Here is a 20110-nt window from a genome sequence, read left to right as displayed (position 1 = left end):
GGTAAATAAAGAAGCTGTGTTTCATCCCACTCTGAAAACAGTTACCCTTTACCTTTCCATTGGGAGGAAGGCTGGAGCTGCGGCTGTTAGTCTGGGTTAATGACTTGGTGGAGAAGCTCAGTGTCTTGGTGCTGGATGCAGAAAGACTCCGAGATTTAGGACTGCTGGTCATTAGCAGCTTACTGACTGCTGAGATCTTTGACTGGCCACTGCCCTTAGCTGGTGACTGTGGAGCACTGTTTGGACTGCTACTGCCACTGAAAATGGGGCTGCCGGGGTTTCCGGTGGGAGATGATATTGAGCTGGTGCGGGTGATGCTGCGGCCAGTACGAGGCATGGTGGTGTCCCCCCTAACGCCTCCCCCCCTGAGGCTCTCACCTCTCTCCAGGGAGAAGCAGTCATAATGGTGAGACCCACCTTGTGAACCATGGACCCGGCCAAGAGAGTTTGTTCGGTTGGCCAGCTGTTCTAACTTGGCACTAAAGAGTCTGCTACTGTCTATGCTGGAGCCACGTTTTCTAGTGTTCCCTGTACTATCTGCAATGATACTCAGCGATGACACTCCATGATTGGGTTGGGGGAGAGGACTGGTTGCTCTGTTTCGCTGGTCAAGGCTGGATTTCCGTATTGGTGGAAGAGGTGGGATTCCCCCCTTCTTGTGGGAGAAGAATCCTTGCCTTCCCTTGGATCCAGTACGTTCAAGTGTGGCTCGAGGACTGCAAGGTGTTGAATTGGTGACTCCAAAATTGCGGTACTCTGTTCCAGTTTCTAAGCCATCGTGGTGGTTGAGACGGTGCCAGCCACGGGGCAGACTGGCTGTGCGGTGGATGTCTTGGGTGCAGCCATCACCATGGACAGCCACAGAGATCATCTCACAACCATCCACGACTCTCTTGAACGAGTCTGTAAAGGACATCACATCACCTCCTGAGCCACAACTACTTTGATCCCCACCTAAGCCAGAGGTAGTTAATAAAATTCAAATGATAAATAAGAAAGAGTACAAGAATAAATAATGTTGCTTAAAATCAAAATCTACTTGTTTCTTACCATCCCTGCAGAAATCGTTGGCATGTATCTTTAAAGGTTCTACTTCCCTCTTTTCTGGTTTAACTTCACAGATAAGTTCTTTGGATCTCCCTTCCTCCATCCCACGTTTCAACCAAGGGTCTTCAAAGGTTATCTCACTGGAAATGGGGGCTAAAAGTTCAGTTTTAGATTTGCCCGGGTCTTTCATAAAGGCAGTCTTTTTTGGAGAGGATAGGATTGTTGGCTCATGTATGACCATGGGTCTGACAACCATGCAAGGGTGAACACTTATGGTAGACTTGAAAGAGGAGACATTTCCAGGACCAGCTAATATCTGAATGTTAGTTTTTGCCATAGATGGTGGCAGTTTTCCCTGTTTGTCTCTGTTTGGGGGGGCCTTATCCAACTTCTCTGGCAGAACCAGGTCCCCTACCAGATCCTCTGTTCTTGGGCTTCCTCCACTCTCATAATCATTAAGAATTTCAACTCCGAAGCTTTGGCTGCCTTCAGACTCAGCCAGAGCCTCCCCTTGCTGACTTTGAGACTGACTGAAGCTGTGAAAAGACTGATCCGCTTCACTGCACATGCTGAGATCGCTCATCCAGGAGGACATAGTTGAACCAGAGTTTGACATCCCACTGGCTAAAGTGTCACCGGTCCGCAACTTGGCCATTGCCACCTGCAACAGTTAGAAGCATTGTCAAGCATCCAGATATGCAACAGAAAGTAATGTATGCTTCAAATAAATGTGTGTCTTTAAGAAGGAGTCATATTTTTCTCTTTAGTTACAATTAAAACAATAAACAACAAAAAGTTTTTCAAAGCACAAAAAAAATTTTTTGTTATGGAATATTAAAAAATATTTTCAAGTCCAACCACAACTTCATAGCTGGATATGGATCTGGACTTTAACTGGCCTGTTCTAACAAAATGCTGTATCAGGAGTGCTGATGAAATTGAAAAAGATACATAATGTCTTATATTTTAGTTTCCCTTTATTGGCTTCTTACTAGAGCAAAACTACCTAACTTTTGGTCAAAGTATTAGCTTGATTTCATTATAGTTATCTAAATATAGATACCAATTGACGGGTGTCAAGGCTCCATGTGGGCTACTGTTCTCAAAACTGACCTTTATGACTTGAAAAGTTAAGATCCATTGCTTTAGCTGCTTGTGTCCAAGATCTTGTTCTTACAGTCTCGATCCAGATTTCATGGATATTCCTATCAAGCCAGCCGTGCTTGATAAGAATCCTTGATGCTACCTGACAGCATCCCTTACTGCCGGTGTTTACCACTAGGTTCGGGGATTTTCGCCACGACAGGCACTGCAGATCTTATGGCCATGACTATGGGCAGTGGCATCAACAATGGAGGCAGAGGACATGGCCCATGAACATGTATCCACCTTCCCGGGGGTGGGAGTTGAACACATCCCTGACTGAGGGTTTCACCAGATGTCTCCAGCAGACCCTCACTACTCGTTTGGGCCTGCCGAGTCTTTCCGGCTTCCTCCTCTTCCAGGGTATCTTGCTCACCACCAGGTGAAGGTTGGTGGAAAGCTCATCCCCTCCACCCCTCTCTTAACCTGACGAAGGTCAAAAGCCCTCTGGCCTAGGGTGTCCTGGTGCCAGGTGAATCGATGGACATGCTTCTGCTCAAACATGGTGTTCATTATGGATAATCCATGAGTGGCAGAGAGTGTCAATAATGAAATACCAATCAGGTTCAGAGCTGGGGTCCGTTCCTCGTGATCACACCACTCCAGTTTTATGGTTTTCCTCTTTTGGAGTTTGATTTTTAAGTTTTTATTATCTAAGTAAGTCTGTTTTGTTGATGTTTGGTTTATTTTCCATTTTGTGTTACCGGTATATCTAAGAAGTCTTTCGTTACACTCTGTTGCCTCCTTGTGCCTGTCTCCTTTGCCCTTGATCCCTTCTAGTCACTGTCATCCACATCTGCTCCATATCAGCTAATGATTAACCCAGTCTTTAGTATTTTGTTTTTGGACTTTGCTTCTGTTGCCTTTGGGATTTTGATTAAACCTACAAGAACTAATCTCCGCCTCCCTAATCTCTGCATTTGGGTCCTCAACAAACCACCACCCTCACGGTGACATCCAGTCGTCACTGTCGTTTCCCACATGGGTGCTAAATTCTCCCAGTAGAATGATGGAATCCCTGCGAGGGGCGCTAAAAAACACCCTCCCCAAAGATGCTAAGAAGGCCTGGTATGAAACAATAAGAGACTACCTGAAGGCGAAGGGATGCGACTCTCTCATCCAACCTGGTAAACTCCAACACAAGAGGGCTGAGCTGGATAATGGAGAGGTCTACTCTGTCTCTCTGTGGGCCACTTCAGAGTAGAAGAGAGTATGACTCTCGAGTCCCAGAGCCCTGGTTGTGTGTGGAGGCAAGCCAGACTAATTTTAGCTGATATCGCTCCACTTCCCACAAAAGCTCAGGCTGCCTTCCCCCAGCAAGGTAATACCACCAGGCGCTCACTGACGAAACCCAAACCCAGAACTGGCTCTGTGGTGGGGTCCAGAGTCCACTGTACCAGGCAATGTTGCATGCCAAGATTTTTGTTAAGGTAGTGGTTCAATTAAGGGTTCATCTAGAGGGTTAAATGTGGCCTTATCTTTACATGTAACTTCATGATTTCTAAATCTGTATGACCAGGGAGACTGTATAGTATTCCCAGTAGCCTTCAGGGGCGCTAAACCTGGAAATTACAGGTCAACCCCCACAGTGGCTGAAGGTGACACAGAATTGCTTTAAATTAAGAATTGAATCTGCATTTCTTCTTCTCTCAACAAAAGCCTTAAAAAAATCAAGCACCATCATACATCAGATAACTAATTTTCCCCACTTTTTCTAAGAAAACACCTTGCTATGAAAATAGTTTTTTTAATAGGTTTTAGAGTTTCCAAAAGTGAAATGGGAGGAAGATTTTTTAGTTATCAGGCTCCTCTAATGTGGAACTAACTGGTTTTTATTCTTTAAGGCAGACACCATGTTAATTTCTAAGATTAGATTTTAACTTTGAACTACAACTACTTTGAAGGAAGTAGTGATGTATACGTTGCATTCAACTTCAAAATTATGTGCTGGTGTATTATACAAATTCCTGATGACTGACCCCTTGCTCACACTGGCTCCGGTGCGGTTACCAAGCCCACGGAGACCGCAACTCCCGCACACCCCCTCTCACACCACCCTTTTGACTAAGGTGCTGTGCCGCTCTGCGGCTCTGGCAACAGGTCCGGAGATTTAACTCGCGAGAACAGAAGTTCAATTGAGTTCACGTAACTTCGCGCGATAACACAGCCCAAATAAGGATATTTGCGAGAGCTTGTTGCGGAGGGCTCCGGCACGCCGCAAGGATAGCTTTCTTGCGGAAATTTCTGCAGTGCCGGAGTGTCTCGGTAACCGCAGCCGGACAGCTCAGCAGCCGGTGAGAGAGGTTTACGTCTTTTTAATGACTTGGAATCACTGCGGCGCCGCACCCACCGCACCGCAACGGTAGGACGGGAGTCGGTGTGAGCCTAGGGTTACACTGTAATCCATTCTAGTGTGATCAAATGTGGAATAAAAATAGTAGCACAGTGAATCTGCATCAGAACACATCTAAATATAGATACCAAAATGTGCCACCAACCTCTGCCATTGCAACCACTTCCGTAACTCCTGTGTTTGTTGTGAGACCTGAGGACAAGTGGTAATGTTCTATGTCTCCATCAAAAGCAGCATCACATCTGGGGTCATGGGGCTGGGCTTCTACAGCGTGGGCAGCTTCGGAGCCACAGCCGCTGTTAAAGCTTATGATGCTCACTGGACGACAGACCAAGCTTCTGTCTTCAACAAGATTTCTGATAACCTCATCTTCATCTCTGCAGGCTGCTGTGTACACAACTGCATCATCTCCAGGCAGCTGTTGCCCACTTTGTGTTACGGAAGATGCTGCTGCTGAGGAGGGTTTGGAAGAAAAAGAAAAAACAAGTATGTTTATGCTGCTATAACTTAGAGGTATACATGTCAGTCACTCATGTTTTTAATGTTCATTTATATTTTTAATTACCATCCTTCTGCAAATCTAGAGGTATCGGTGGGACGTCGTCATCACAGAGTGTTTCAGCTGAGCCAAGGCTGGCAGAGAGGGAAGCAGTTGGCTCTCGGACTTGTGGGCTCATGCCTGCAGGAGAGGTCCTGGAAAGCACGGACTCTGTGGAGGAGCGGCCACTGTCTGCAGCCAAACTGTCTGCAGAGTCAGAGGAACGCAGTGAGCAGTGCAATGAAATCTGTTTCTTAGTTTCAATATGCAAACATGCTATGATTTGAGAACTTAGACAGATAGTGCATATACAGGTGCTGGTCATAAAATTAGAATATCATGAAAAAGTAGATTGATTTCAGTAATTCCATTTAAAAAGTGAAACTTGTATATTATATTCATACATTACATACAAACTCATATATTTCAGATGTTTATTTTGTTTAATTTTGATGATTACAAATGACAACAAATGAAAATCTCAAATTCATCATATCAGAAAATTAGAATATTGTGAAAAGGTTCAAAATTGATGGCCCCTGGTGCCACACTCTAATCAGCTAATTAACTCAAACCACCTGCAAAAGCCTTTAAATGGTCTTTCAGTCTAGTTCTATAGGCTACACAATCATGGGGAAGACTGCTGACTTGACAGTTGTCCAAAAGACGACCATCGACACCTTGCACAAGGAGGGCAAGACACAAAAGGTCATCGCTAAAGAGGCTGGCTGTTCACAGAGCTCAGTGTCCAAGCACATTAATAGAGAGGCGAAGGGAAGGAAAAGATGTGGTCGAAAAAAGTGTACAAGCAAGAGAGATAACCGCACCCTGGAGAGGATTGTGAAACAAAACCCATTCAAAAATGTGGGGGAGATTCACAAAGAGTGGACTGCAGCTGGAGTGAGTGCTTCAAGAACCACCACACACAGACGTATGAAAGACATGGGTTTCTGCTGTCGCATTCCTTGTGTCAAGCCACTCTTGAACCACAGACAGCGTCAGAAGCGTCTAAAGAGAAACAGGACTGGACTGCTGGTGAGTGGTCCAAAGTCATGTTCTCTGATGAAAGTAAATTTTGCATTTCCTTTGGAAATCAAGGTCCCAGAGTCTGGAGGAAAAGAAGAGAGGCACTTCATCCACGTTGCTTGAAGTCCAGTGTAAAGTTTCCACAGTCAGTGATGGTTTGGGGTGCCATGTCATCTGCTGGTGTTGGTCCATTGTGTTTTCTGAGGTCCAGGGTCAACGCAGCCACATACCAGGAAGTTTTAGAGCACTTCATGCTTCCTGCAGCTGACCAACTTTTTGGAGATGCAGATTTCATTTTCCAACAGGACTTGGCACCTGCACACAGTGCCAAAGCTACCAGTACCTGGTTGAAGGACCATGGTATCCCTGTTCTTAATTGGCCAGCAAACTCTCCTGACCTTAACCCCATAGAAAATCTATGGGGTATTGTGAAGAAGAAGATGCAATACACCAGACCCAACAATTCAGAAGAGCTAAAAGCCACTATTAGAGCAACCTGGGCTATCATAACACCTGAGCAGTGCCACAGACTGATCGACTCCATGCCACGCCGCATTGCTGCAGTAATACAGGCCAAAGGAGGCCCAACTAAATACTGAGTGCTGTACATGCTCATACTTTTCATGTTCATACTTTTCAGTTGGCCAACATTTCTATAAATCCTTTGTTTTTATTGGTCTTCAGTAATATTCTAATTTTCTGATATGATGAATTTGAGATTTTCATTTGTTGTCATTTGTAATCATCAAAATTAAACAAAATAAACATCTGAAATATATGAGTTTGTATGTAATGTATGAATATAATATACAAGTTTCACTTTTTAAATGGAATTACTGAAATCAATCTACTTTTTCATGATATTCTAATTTTATGACCAGCACCTGTATTTGTCAAAAATAGATTTTATTTAACAGAAAAATAATTACTGTCAGAGGTCAAAGCATCGGTAGCCTGGCCATCCTGAGCTAGGGTGTGTGAGGACACTGAGGGTGTTGCTGGAGTCACACCCTTCTGAGTGTACACCTTACATCGCTGTGATGGGGAAGATGGAGGCCTGGGAAGGGAAAAATAATTACAAAAATTTTTTTCTCTTCCTATATATATATATATATATATATATATATATATATATATATATATATATATATATATATATATATATATATATTGCTGTGATAATAAAAGATTATCACAGCAAAGGGAATGCTGAATGTAATTAAGGTATTGTTTGAATTTTAAGCATGCTTCACCTGTAGTCTGAAGTTTTTGTCAGGCTTGCGATGCCCAAGCGTGGTGATCCTAGAGGACGACCCTTCACCTCAGTATTACCGACTACATTTACATTTTCACAGCTGTGAAAAGTGACAGTTTGTGTCAAATATTCAGCAAAGAATGGCTAAAAACATCTTAATGTCAGCATATAAAGCTGGAAATCACAATGCTAGTCCTCACCTGTTATGTAGCTGAGAGCTCTTGGCTCTGTGTAAGGGGTTGGGGGAGATGTTACTGCTTCCAGTAATGCTCCTTGAACTGGTGACCAATGGGGAGCCGGTGGCCTGAGCTAAGCTGTGGATCATTGTCTGGGCCAGTTCTGCCTCCTCCACCACCTCCTTGATCTCCTGAAGCTGCTGGTCATTGCTTCTTCTCCTAGAGGCTGCTGCTGAGAAAAAGGAGAACCATTGTTTTTGAACATGCCAGGTGATAAAACACTTTGAGGAGTTAATAATTTAAACTACTTATGAAATACCTATTTTGGCCTCTGTTTCCAGCCCTTCTACAGAGCCAGGAGTACATGAGGAAGGACATGGCTCTAGTTTGGCACCTGGTTTGCTCGTTTGAACCTCTTCAAAAGGAAATTTTGCCACCTGCAGAAATGGGAAGGGTAACCTCTTTAATAAATAAATAAATAAACCTACCCTTCTTTTAGGATATTATCCAAGATGTTTTTTGATGACTATGTCTAAATAAACATAGAACCTGATTTGAATAAAGAATCCAATTTTGAGTAAATGAAGCATTCAACTTAAAAAAAAAAAAAAAAAAAAACGTAGAAAAAAATGAGACTTGGCGAGCCTACCTTGGTAGGACAAGAAAATCTTTTTGATGGTAAAAACATAACATAACGTATTTACGATCAGAAAATCTCTAACAATTTAAGAAAAAATGCCCTGCTTGGATCGATGTTCAGTAAGTTAAAATATAACCAAGATTGTATTTTAACCTTTGGTAATATACAGACAGTATATAGTGATTGTCACCTCTTCACTGCCGTCAATGCAGTCCAGTCTCTCCTGCAGCTCAGCAAAAGTGTTGCATTTGAGACATTCAGCTCCTTCCTCTGGGACAGGGGCCAACGGTTGACCTACCAGAGACTGAGATGGCTGTGGTTGGGCTGGGCCGCCGGACTGTTCGTCTATCTGAGACTTTAAGTATAGGAACAGAGACAATAGAGATATGAATCTTACAGTCCCTCTTTAAATCATATACGTTCCTTGATGCAGATAGTTATTATAACTCTAATGTGTATGCAGTTGGCAACAGATATTTTTGGTATTAATGACAATCGTTTTGGCCACATAGGGAACCTTTAAGAGATAAATTGAATACATGATCCCTTTTGCAAATTTTTTATGTATTGATAGCAATGGTAAAATCTGCTACATAGTTTAATTTAAAATTATTACATTTTAAAGGATGTTTTCTTGCAGTTTAAAGGAAAATGTAGGCTTTGTTGTTTCTTTAACTTTAAAATATCATCTACTGCGCTTTAATCTTAACGATTTAACTTTTTAAAAGGTAGGTTGGATTAATTTAGTGGGGTCCAGAAGTGTTCTGGTAACCCATATTGGGGCCCAGCAAAAGAAGTTTGGGAACCACTGGTTTATTTTATTTTTTTACAAATTTGGCCCACTCCTCCTGACATAACTGCTGCAACTGAGTCAGGTTTGCATGATGCAGAACTTTCACTCACCTTTTCAACTCTGACAGATTTTTCAAAATGATTGTTCCAAATGTACATGAACTTTAATTTCATCATACCCCTTGTCAATAAGTGCACTGACAAGCTTGAATCTGATATTTGCTTTTGGGGTAGTGGATTGTTCCTTGTTGAGCTGCTGGCAGCCAATTGGTGCATGACATCTCTCTGTTACCAGCTTCTGCCAGAATCTTTGTGTCTTTTGCTCATGCATTGGGGTTCTGTGCATGATTTGCATAAAATGTTTCAATATTTTTCCATGATGTCACTGAAGGTGGCCGTGCTTTTAAGGTAGATAAATCAAACTGTATCTCCATTGACAAAAAAATTGTCCTTAAACCAATCATAAGGCATGAAATTATAATCTAGGATTTCCCAAATGGAAGAATAACCTTAACCCTGTAATGCCAAATGTATCATATTTGATACATACGGTTTCTGAAATGTTTTGCGTCTGACACCTTTTGCATAATTTAATGGTAAAAACTTTGCTCAAAATCCTATTGTACACAATCAGATATACCTGATAACAGAGGGCAGAAGACTACACAAAAAATAATCTTGACTTATTGCATAGTAATAAATTATTAATATCAAAAATGTATTTCTATTTTTTCTTTTTACATATTTTGTTAAAAGGCCAAATAAGGACTTCAAACCAAAAAAAAAGTAATTTTCTGTTTTGTTTTATTCTTGGATCGGGCTTTAAAGGGTTAATGTATGCTGACATCTGACCTTTAAAAACAATCAACCAAATCAAACACATTTTTCCAAAATTTGTATAAATTTTTCTCCACCTGGCATTTAGCATGTAAAAATAATTTAGATAATCCTTACTAACCGAAAACAGAAAAATTGAATATGTAAATTCTTTTATAAACGTATCTGTTTTAGAGAGTACATATAGTTCTAGTTTAAGCTGTATAATCCTCTGACCTTGTTCTGGACTCCAGCTGTTTGACCTTGACCATGTGTTTGATGGTGCTCAGGCGTTTTCCCTCGGAGCAAAGCTGGGACAATCGGCACAACCTCTGGAGGTCCCTCGTTGTCTGTCAGCTCTCTGTCGGACACAGGCGCCCCATTTGGGCCCACGTAGATAACAGTGTCACAAGACTGCTCGCTGCTCGAGTACTCGTCAGGGTCACTGGATAGTCTTAGCAGTGGCAATTCAGAGTCAGTGTCACCACGGTGATGGAAAGGTCGTAGGTGGGTTGGACGACGCATGCGACCCTCCTCACAGGAGCTTTCTCCTCCAGAGGAGCTTGATGTATATTGCTGCAAAAAGATGGTGATAAAGAGAGTTAAAATCTTTTACATTTGTTTTTCATTGTCCTCTTCACTGAACTTGCAAGAGCCCTAAATCTTAATAAAGAAAAAGGCTCCCGAAGCAGCTTCAGACCCGTATCTTGTTGCAAAGTAACTTTAAAAACTACAATTGCTGTGTACCTTACATTTTCTAGATTTCAAACTGTGGCACAACCTGTGGCACCACTAACCTGACACTAACCGTTACTCTCACCTAGAAAAAGCCAAAGTTCTTGTATCAAATCTTATTGGAAAAAAAAAAAGACAGGAGGGCAACCATCCATATCATTTCCTTTCTAAGTTATATAGGTTAAAAAACAAACAATTGCGATAGTGAGCACGTCTGTCCATAAAAGAAACAGTAAACTGGTCAAACTAAGCAGCTTTAATTAGCTTATGAGGCTCAAAGTCAGCTGGGTTTTCTCGTTCCCGCTATAACCTTCACATCAATATTTCTTAACGACAAACATGTTTAATAAATTTTTTATCCATAAAAAACTAACAAATTTAACATTAATTTAAAAGTGGTAGTTTGATTAATATAATTTTGCTTTTAAATGAAATGTTATCTTTTTTCATGATATATTCTTTTTATATATTCATATCTGACATGTCCTCAATGGGAGTGAAGTGTAAATAAATTAGTTCTTTGTGTGCACAAACCTGGCAAATAAAACAGCATATGTGACATATTCGTCTAACAAAATAAAGCTGTATTAATATTTTTGCATATGATAGCAGTAATAATAACATGGAGATTTGATTGAGAATTACAAAACACATGATACTAAAAAAGTTAATCTGTTTAGCTCATTTTAGAATATATGCACATACAGTAAATAGATTAATCAATAAATTAAGCCTCCTAAAAAGATTAAAGATCAGGTCCATCTACTGGAAAGATCTTGCATCTGAAATCTTGTTTTCAGTGGTTTTTGGCCTTTAGATATTAACATTTTGTTCTCTGCTTAACAGCTACTAAAAGAGCAGTTGTACATAAATAAACAATGTATTAAACTACATCCATTTTAACGTAACATGAACATTATGTTTTTAAAAGACTTCTTTAGAAACATAGCTTTAGAAACATAGTTCCCCTCAGGAATGTCTGAGCGTAAAACATGCAATCTGCAGTACAGTAGCTAAGGGTATAATTCAGAGCAGATTTTTGACTGACAACTTTACTGAATTTTAGTTGAACAAGGTGATATAGTGCTACAAGTACTTTTCAAAATAAAATTATGGTTGAAAAATAGCGAGACATTAATAGCCCATGTTCAAGTCTCAGTTTTTTTCTTCTCAGAAGAAAAATCTCTATATTTTAAGAAGCAAACTTACCACAGTTACTTTAGTTTTCTTCTTTTTCATGCGGAGGACGCGTGAGGCAATCTGGATGGTGGAGAGGGTTTCTGAGAAATCTCTGGGTGAGGCGGAGATGTGAGCAATCATGGTGGTCCTGCAGTTCATGTTGCCTAGCGACTCCCTTAGCAACATGGTCAGCTTGCTGTCCCTGGTTACATGTATAGATGAGATGTGAGCAGTGAAGACAGGTTTGAAATTCATATATGTGTACGACATAATGAATGAAGCAGGGGTCCTTGTTCTTCTGACATTAACAGCAAATTCAAACTGAACTACGTACACACAGTACCTTGTAAAAGTATTCAGACCTCTTCAACTTTTTCACAGGTTGCTTTATACCCACACATGTCCATGTATTTTTTATTCGGATTTTAAATGACAGATCAAAGCAATTCTATAGAGTCATTGGATTAGTGGAAAGATGTGTTGCCTGGAAATTAAAAGTTTGTCAGTTTGATTTCCTCTTCTCTTACCACATGTTAATTAGGTCTCATGCAATTCCCAAACCTCAAGGTGTCAATTTATCTGGTGTTGGTGAGTGAGCATTATAGGTGCAGTCTGGAAAATGTGACGTTAATATAAAAGCTTGCTGAGTCGTCTGTATTGATTGATTGACTTTATGGATCTCACAGTGGAGAAATTTACCCGTTACACTGGCTCAATAGTCAAAAAGAAAAAGAGGTGCAAAGAGGAGGAAAAGGTGGATGAGGGTATTAGGGGTGTAAATAATAATTGTTTTTTATCAATGCATCAATCCAACAGCCGAAGATCCGATGCATCGACACGTCTGCAAGAGTATCTATTCATGTTGTTTTTTTTCCTCCGATCTATTTTTTTTCCATTTGCTCCTGGACGTAATTCTGACTCCCATGCTGCGGTGGTGCTAAACCAATTTTGCCCTCCTACCTCGCTTCCTTTAGCCACTACCCTCTTTCCACTTGCAGTATTTTTTGATGCAAGGCCTTTCAGAATGTATAAAAGGGCTTTATTATTTTTCATTGAATGAGGTTTTCATAGGCCTAGGTCGAGTACAACTTTGCTATTTCTGTTATTTGCTGTTGTTTCTCAAATAAATTCCATAACGATATTACGACTTTCAATGATTTATTTCACATTTCAAATGGTATCTAGCTTGTAACGTAAAAAAAAAAAAAATCAACCAATAAATGTATCGAATCGTGGTGTATTCTTGAGTATCAAAAACAATAAAATTGCTGGGGCAGAAAATTGATACTGAATCGAATCGCCATGATTGGTGTGACTTACACCCCAAGAGGGTATATACAGTTTTATACAGTGCTTCCACACACACACACACACACACACACACACACACACACACACACACACACACACACACACACACACACACACACACACACACACACACACACACACACACACACACACACACACATATATATATATTTAGATATATAGCTATTGCACTGGGTATAAAAACAGGTTATTGCACAGGGTATTAAATGGTAATTGCACATTAGATATTGCACAAGTTATTGCACAAGTTATTGCCGTTATAGTGTCGCATTGTAAAGTCTGATGGCAGCAGGGATGGATGACCTGCGGTGGTGCTCCTTAATAGATGTATAACTAGAGAAGAGGTATATATATATATACTTTACAATTGTTGAGGTATGGAAATTGATCATTTAAATGAATAAATGTATAAATAAAAATGGGAAACGTGTAAGACATGCTCCCAGAGTTCATATTTCTAGAGCCATCTTCCACTGCAGATACATTTTCAGGCCCTCATTCACAAAGACTCAGAATCCTCTCAGAGAGCTCATATTTTAAACTACAAAAAAAGGAGTCCCAGCTTAAGAGTGATCCTAATAGTTGCTAAGACCAGCTCTTAGTAAAGACTCAACCGAATTGTTGGTGTGACTCTGTTCTTCATTAACACAAGAAACAAACAACAAACTTTGCTCCTACTAATCAATGTAGAGAAATTGACCTCTCATATAATTCCAACTGGATTTTGAATGTGTGACATGGTGATGCCATGTAGCTAAATTAAATTGTCCCACAGCATAAAAATGTTTTTACACATTCTCATTATTTTAATTTGTTTGTTGTTATGTTTACTCGCTGCATCTATTTGATATATTAATGAGAACTTAACAAAAAAACATTTACTTTTTTTTTTTGCTTGTATAAAAAGGTTTAATTTGGAAAAATTACCAACATGAAATCGAAAAAACCAGTGGAGAAAACTGAGCTGAAGAAAGGAGCACTGGCTGTTTTTTTATGGTAAACTGGTCATGGCAAGAAGATGCAGATTTTTTCTCCCTGCTTTCCTCTCCTTTTCAGTACCAGCCTTGGAAGTAAGTGACACTGCAGATTTCTAGATAGATGTTTATTCTATGGATACTATTATCATCATGTACAATACAGCACATACTTTGAAACCTCTTTCACATCTTCTAAATTGTATCTCAATGTACTTTATTTTATAAGTCTATTTATGTATATATTTTCCTGCAACATTTGGGTACCAAATTACTAAAAAAACATTTGTAGAGTATTTTACAACATTGAAGTTCCTCTGCACTGTATTTTTTATAGATGTTTTCACTTTTTATTCATAATTACTCAACATTTTACCTATTAAATTATCAATAAAATTATGTCACTTCAGACACCCCTATAACATGTCTGATCACTAAAACTAGTTAATGCCCCCCATGTCTATGATTAAGTTAATGTGATTTCCACATTAATAACATAAATACATACTGCTTTTTCTCTTTCCTCCATCTTCGCTGGTTAGGACATCATTAACCTTGCTAAAAGTCATTCTTATACTTTCAACATTTGATCACTTCAGGATTAGATAAGATCTTTCCTAAAATGATGCCGCTAAAAGCTACTTCTGGGTTTAGGATCCTATGTGAATATGGGCCCTGGTCTTTTTTCTTTAGTTTTTTATTTTGGACCACTGTTGTTTAAAAACCAGCTCAGGCTAAGATAGAGTAAATGAAGAGCATCTCTAATGTTTTGTACTTGCGTCTGAGGTTTGACTGAACCATTTTAATCATGTCTATACTGCCATCATTGTAACTCTGACTGTATGCTTGGGATATTTTTTATGCTGAAAAATTAACTTTTAACCCAGCTTCAAGTTTTCTGCAGCTTTTACCAGAGTTTCTTTTTTTCCAGTATAGTCCTGTATTTCACATCCATCACTTTTGAACAGCTTTGATGCCCCTGCTGCAGAAAAACATATCCAACTATCTTTTGCAAAGGGAACAGTGCCTGTTAAGGATGAAATACAGTGTTTATCATCTGCTAAACTTTTTTAGATATCAGATAAAATAAAATTTATTTTTTTCTCATCTTACCAGAGTACCTTTTCTACACAACGCCTTTTAGGGATAAAGTTTAATATTGAAATTTGCTCTAGCTCCCAGAGAGGTTTATATTACCATATGGAAAGGAGTAAATCTAGGCTGTGTGTTTAATGAAATACTTTTTCATGGGTGGCCCACTGCGATCATTTCTTGCTTAGATCTGTGTGTGAGTGTGCTTAAAACCTGAAGGTTGACAGAACACAGCTCCTCTGTGTCCCGTTAACTCATGCTGTTGTCCTTTTTTGTAAAAAAACACACCCTGCAGTCATGCATGCAATAATATGCACACACTAAGCATGAACACACTGCTGTTCTGACCTCCTCTATTTCATCACTGCTTTCTTTCTATTCTCTTCTGCCTCAGGCTTAAACAAGCCCTTCTTTCTTTATCTAAATCTGCCTCTATCTCTATATAGCTTCCTGAGATTAATGTAGGTAAACTCATGACTCATGAAGTATTCATTTGAATATTAATTCAAGAGCTGAACATGTTGGATTAGATCTCTCAGAAATGGGAACAGTTTGTGGTGTGGTTGGGGGGCCTCTTAGGATAAATTCTGAGCACTAGAAAGACAGTGTCTTTTTGTAAAATTGTGAATCTGCTTGTGTGGAGGTCGGGAGACTCCTCCTGAAGTGAACTTTCACTGCTTCCTCTTTTTAACACTCAGGATTTTGTAGGTGATGCAAAAGGCCTGCAGGTATTTCTTCTGCTTACTGTAGCGAGTGTCATGATCATCAGGGATAAGTTCCACTACTGTTGTGTCATCCTTCAACATAGTGGTCGGTAAATTGACAACAGTGGTCTCATCAATGTGAACAGATGCAAATTTAAGCACTTTCATTGTAACGAGTGCTGAGAGAAATAAAACTAGAGGAGTTCCTGTCCCCCGGCTTCGACTTCAAGGAAAGCTCATGAAGTATCCAGTCTGCTCAAAAGGTGCTGTAGGATGATTTTAGTCAATGAAGTCCAGCAACAACATCTGTTCATAGTGTTTGTTTATTTGGGGAGTTGCAACCTCATTGTATTGCAAAGCAAACTGGTATGGATCAAATGTGGGGAGGCTATAATCCCTTACTAGCCTTTTTAAAGCACTTTATGGCGATAGGAGTGCAACTAGGCGGTAGTCGTGAAGGGACAGTGGGCTTTTTTGGTAAAGGTGCTGTTGCAGGTTTTGAGGCATGATGGTCCCACTGCAACCTGGGCTAGAAACACTGAGAACACCGGAACCTTTCCTGTAATCTAATCCGGGGTGGCTGCTTTCCTCTTTAGGATTCAGAAAACATCAGCAGTAGCCTGTCTGAGCAGCAGCTCACCAGGATGAGGAGTATTTAACATAGCTATATTTTTGTTGAGTTTATCTACGACGTTGTTATAGTTGATTTTATTGTTAGTGATGTTATTAAATATGCACCTTCTGTAAGAGTTGCAAACCCTTACAGAATGGTTCAAGTTAACCGTGACTGTTCTACACGCTGCCATATTATTTAAAAGTATGCTTATGTACTTTCAGATTGTTTCTGCATTTGTATGTGACAGTTCTCTGCAGCTGCTGCCTGATAACATCTGAATCTTCACCTTATGTTCTTAAAATCAAGTGAGAGACTGTATTCACTGCTTTTGACGTGGACACAGGGGATGGACGTCTGAGTTAGATTTCTGATGTTCTTCATCTAAGGTCATCACACTTTCGTTTCTTTTTAGCTGCTTTGGATTTGCTTTCTTTCTTTGGTGGTTTTTGTTTTACATATTTCACTACATCAAGAAAATGAATTCAGCTATCATGAGCTACAAGGGTGGACACAGTTGAAAAGGAGTAGTTGCAAATATGATTCATGCCCTTGAAACTAATCCCCCTTCCATGCCAAGAAGGGTCTGAGTCACAAGACAGAGATCTGTGTGCATCCTAAATGGTTATGTAAGCAATAGATTGTGTTGTTAACCAAGTAACGAACGCAGAGTTATGCAGCTTTAAAATAGGTGGAGAGATATAAGGAAGAGAATAAAGAGTTCAACTAAGGAAAAAGATGGATATTTATGGCTTCATATTTACACTGCCTCTGTCAGCAATACATAAAAATGCTAATTTAATTCGCTTTTTGACCGTTTTTCTTTATGCAGTTATTTGTGTTTATTAATAATTCCCTCTTTTTATTTTTGCTCAACAGTTAGGAAAATATCTATGTTAGATTATTTATTTGTTTTTTCTTCTTATATTTATCCTTTCCTTTGGATATAAGGTATTTTATTGTGATTTAAAGTCATTCAAAAGTCAGTAATGTCTTTCACTTTATGTTAATCCTCTTTTTGCATGCTTAAGATTTTTCTTTATTTCCCCCTTATCTGTCTTTTTTCTAAATAGCTTTTAGCTGGATTTTTTTTTATGTCTACATTCCGTGCCAGTCTGTAAATCAGAACATTTTAACTCATGAATATGGAACAGCATCTGTTGTTGTTTAAAACGTTAAGTTCCTTCAAACCTGAAGCACCAAAAGAAAACTGCTCTCCGATTTCCTCTCATCTCTCAGCCCTCCTACTCCTACCTCGCTCTTCACCACATTTATCTCACACATTTGCTAATTTTCCCTCTTCTTTTCTCCTCTTCAGTTTCCAATCAATTTATTTTAGCACAGAAACCTACTTGTATGGAATGTGCTTGCTCCCATTGACCAGGGCCAGGATCACGTTTCCAAGAGCAGACAGAGAAAGACACAGAGGAGCTGAGCTTGGTGAAGAGTTCTCTTTGCTTTTTCCACCTCCTCCTCCGAGTACTTTAACATCACAGCTTCCCAGGTCCAGTAGATGAAGGCGACTACGACCTCCGGACACTAAAATATGTGAAAAACAGTTCAATGGTAAAAGCAGACAGAGAACATTGACAAACAAAGGTGACAATGTTGTCCTAGAAATAATACAATAACTGAATTTAAATGTTTTGATGTTTTAATTAATTGAATTAGACACGTTTATGTTACCAGTATATTAATATTGGACAACCAATATCTTAATGTTCACATCTCTCTTCTTCCATCTTTGACTGAAACGGTCAGGTTGAATGGTCAATTCTGCATCCTTACCATTAGCAAAGGAGGGCTACAGGGCTCTGTGCTGTGACCTCATCGTTTTCAACAATTTTAACTCATTCATAGATTACCAGTTAAACTGGATATTAGAAAAAAGATCCTGAAAGTATCAGCATAGTGTGACACCAACCATTCGATTTTGAAAACCAAATAGACCAAAAAACTGTGCCTTTTAGGGCAAAAACAAATCACAGGCAATTAACTACTGACAAAGAAAGAGACTAAATATATCAGTGCCTTAAAGGAAGCTAAGGAGAGCTAAACCCTCAGAACTGCTGGTTAGCATTAAAATATACATACTAGAAAGCATGCTGACAAGGATGCAAGGGATGATGAGTTCCTATTCCTGCAGCCATAAAGACCCTGAAAAAGCTCTACCTGTAGCCAAACAGCAATACTGGTATTCCTATTTGAAGTGGGCAAAAAGACTATAGAATTTATGTTGCTCAAGTATATGTTGAATCAATAATAGCTCTCTGTGTTTGTATCAGACACAGTGTCTTGAATCTCTTTTTTTGGGGGGGTTACCCTATTTGAGGGAGTGCTAAATAACTGTAGTGACTACACAGGCCACTTTTTGGCCCTAAAGTTGTTGGGAAGCGGCTGTTCCAACTGTTGAATTTCTGAATTCTCCCGAGTTGTGCCCAACTTTACACGAGTGAATGAAGTGAATGTGATTGGTTGATTATCAAGGGGGCGGGATTGTTGTGGCAGAAGGTTTGCAAGCAAGTTTGGTTGTGGCCGGTTTGTAGGAAGCATCTTGCTAACCAGTTAGCAACTTAGTGCTAGTAGGTTCCCAATGGGAAATTACATTGGGACCAAGTAGCACTAAATTGGTGAATTAGAAACAACACTGTCCAGGAACGCTATGGACAGCAGAAATATGAAAGAGGAGGAGAGTTTTGTGTCGGAGGTCGTGGATGAGTCTCCTCCGTAAATGATTCTTATTTCAACCGTTGCATATATTAGCTGCAACATATGAATCAAGATGCTATTACCGAAAAAGTTGATTGACAGATGACCTTTGATATATGATTGGCCGAATTTAGACGTACAAGCTGAAGTATAACTAACTGGCCTGCATAAAATAACGAAGAAAAAAAATTATTATCTTTTTTTTATATATAGAAATTTTCTATCTTTTGGGACAATATGGTCTGATAAAGAGTACATTTATATACATGTTTAAGCCAGAATGACTTGAAATTTAAATATGACTTCCTTACAACTTTAAATAGAGAGTAGGGGCCTTTCATACACTGCCATTAACTTCCATTCATTTTCTCCTTTTTCTACAGCCTAACCATTTTAGTAAGCCTAAACCTAACCATTACTGGTACATACCTCATGCTTACCAAAACCTAAATAACACCTTAGTTCTAAACCTAAGATTACAATGTGAGAACTAGTAAAATGTTCTCAATTTATATCAAAGTCCTTTACTAGTAAAATGTGCAAAAAACACCTTACTTTGCAGCAAATACTATTCACTGATCTCCATTTAATCACTGGATTGCTGATTGACCGTTGGTAGTATGGGGTTGAAGTGAAGCTGCCAGCCGCCATATTGGTACCTTGTTAGAGCTGTCGTAATATAAACAGTATGTGCTCTACAGCATCGAATAACAATTATGTTTTCATTTTTAGGGGGACTTAGGACTTTTAAAATAAAGATAAATTCATCACTTTGACACACACTTGCTGTTTCATTGCATAAGTAGATTACTTTAACTTATAATAAAAAAATAGGCACATCACATTGCATAGTCATTATAAAGTCAATGAAGTCTCTAAGTCATGTAATGTAACGTTTGAAACAAATCCATCATTAAAGAATGAATGTGTTAATGGAGCATAATAATACAGATGTGATAAAAGTGCTAAATTGATTATATACATGT

At 39.3% G+C, this 20110-nt stretch overlaps 1 protein-coding gene across 6 annotated transcripts in view; it reads right to left on the bottom strand.

Moving 5' to 3' along the window:
• Positions 1-20110, bottom strand: part of kif26ba (kinesin family member 26Ba) — a 90697-nt gene that overhangs the window by 10493 nt on the left and 60094 nt on the right. For 3 of the 6 annotated variants that reach the window (XM_038294622.1, XM_038294626.1, XM_038294627.1), the window contains 12 exons: positions 17768-17954; positions 11731-11902; positions 10024-10362; positions 8369-8533; positions 7858-7975; positions 7563-7770; positions 7361-7462; positions 7037-7164; positions 5109-5288; positions 4689-5005; positions 1051-1708; positions 53-954 (listed from right to left, as the gene is read on the bottom strand). In XM_038294622.1, the coding sequence (XP_038150550.1) occupies positions 53-954; positions 1051-1708; positions 4689-5005; positions 5109-5288; positions 7037-7164; positions 7361-7462; positions 7563-7770; positions 7858-7975; positions 8369-8533; positions 10024-10362; positions 11731-11902; positions 17768-17954 (3476 nt within the window). The remainder of the gene's footprint in view (positions 1-52; positions 955-1050; positions 1709-4688; positions 5006-5108; positions 5289-7036; positions 7165-7360; positions 7463-7562; positions 7771-7857; positions 7976-8368; positions 8534-10023; positions 10363-11730; positions 11903-17767; positions 17955-20110) is intronic. The other 3 variants (XM_038294624.1, XM_038294625.1, XM_038294623.1) reach the window with 3 other exon arrangements.

The sequence above is a fragment of the Cyprinodon tularosa genome, unplaced genomic scaffold (genome assembly GCF_016077235.1).
Source record: "Cyprinodon tularosa strain WSP-4 unplaced genomic scaffold, ASM1607723v1 ctg342, whole genome shotgun sequence".
NCBI classification, from domain to species: Eukaryota; Metazoa; Chordata; class Actinopteri; order Cyprinodontiformes; family Cyprinodontidae; genus Cyprinodon; species Cyprinodon tularosa.
Note: the sequence above shows the minus strand (reverse complement) of the source record. Positions and strands in the feature narration are given on the sequence as shown.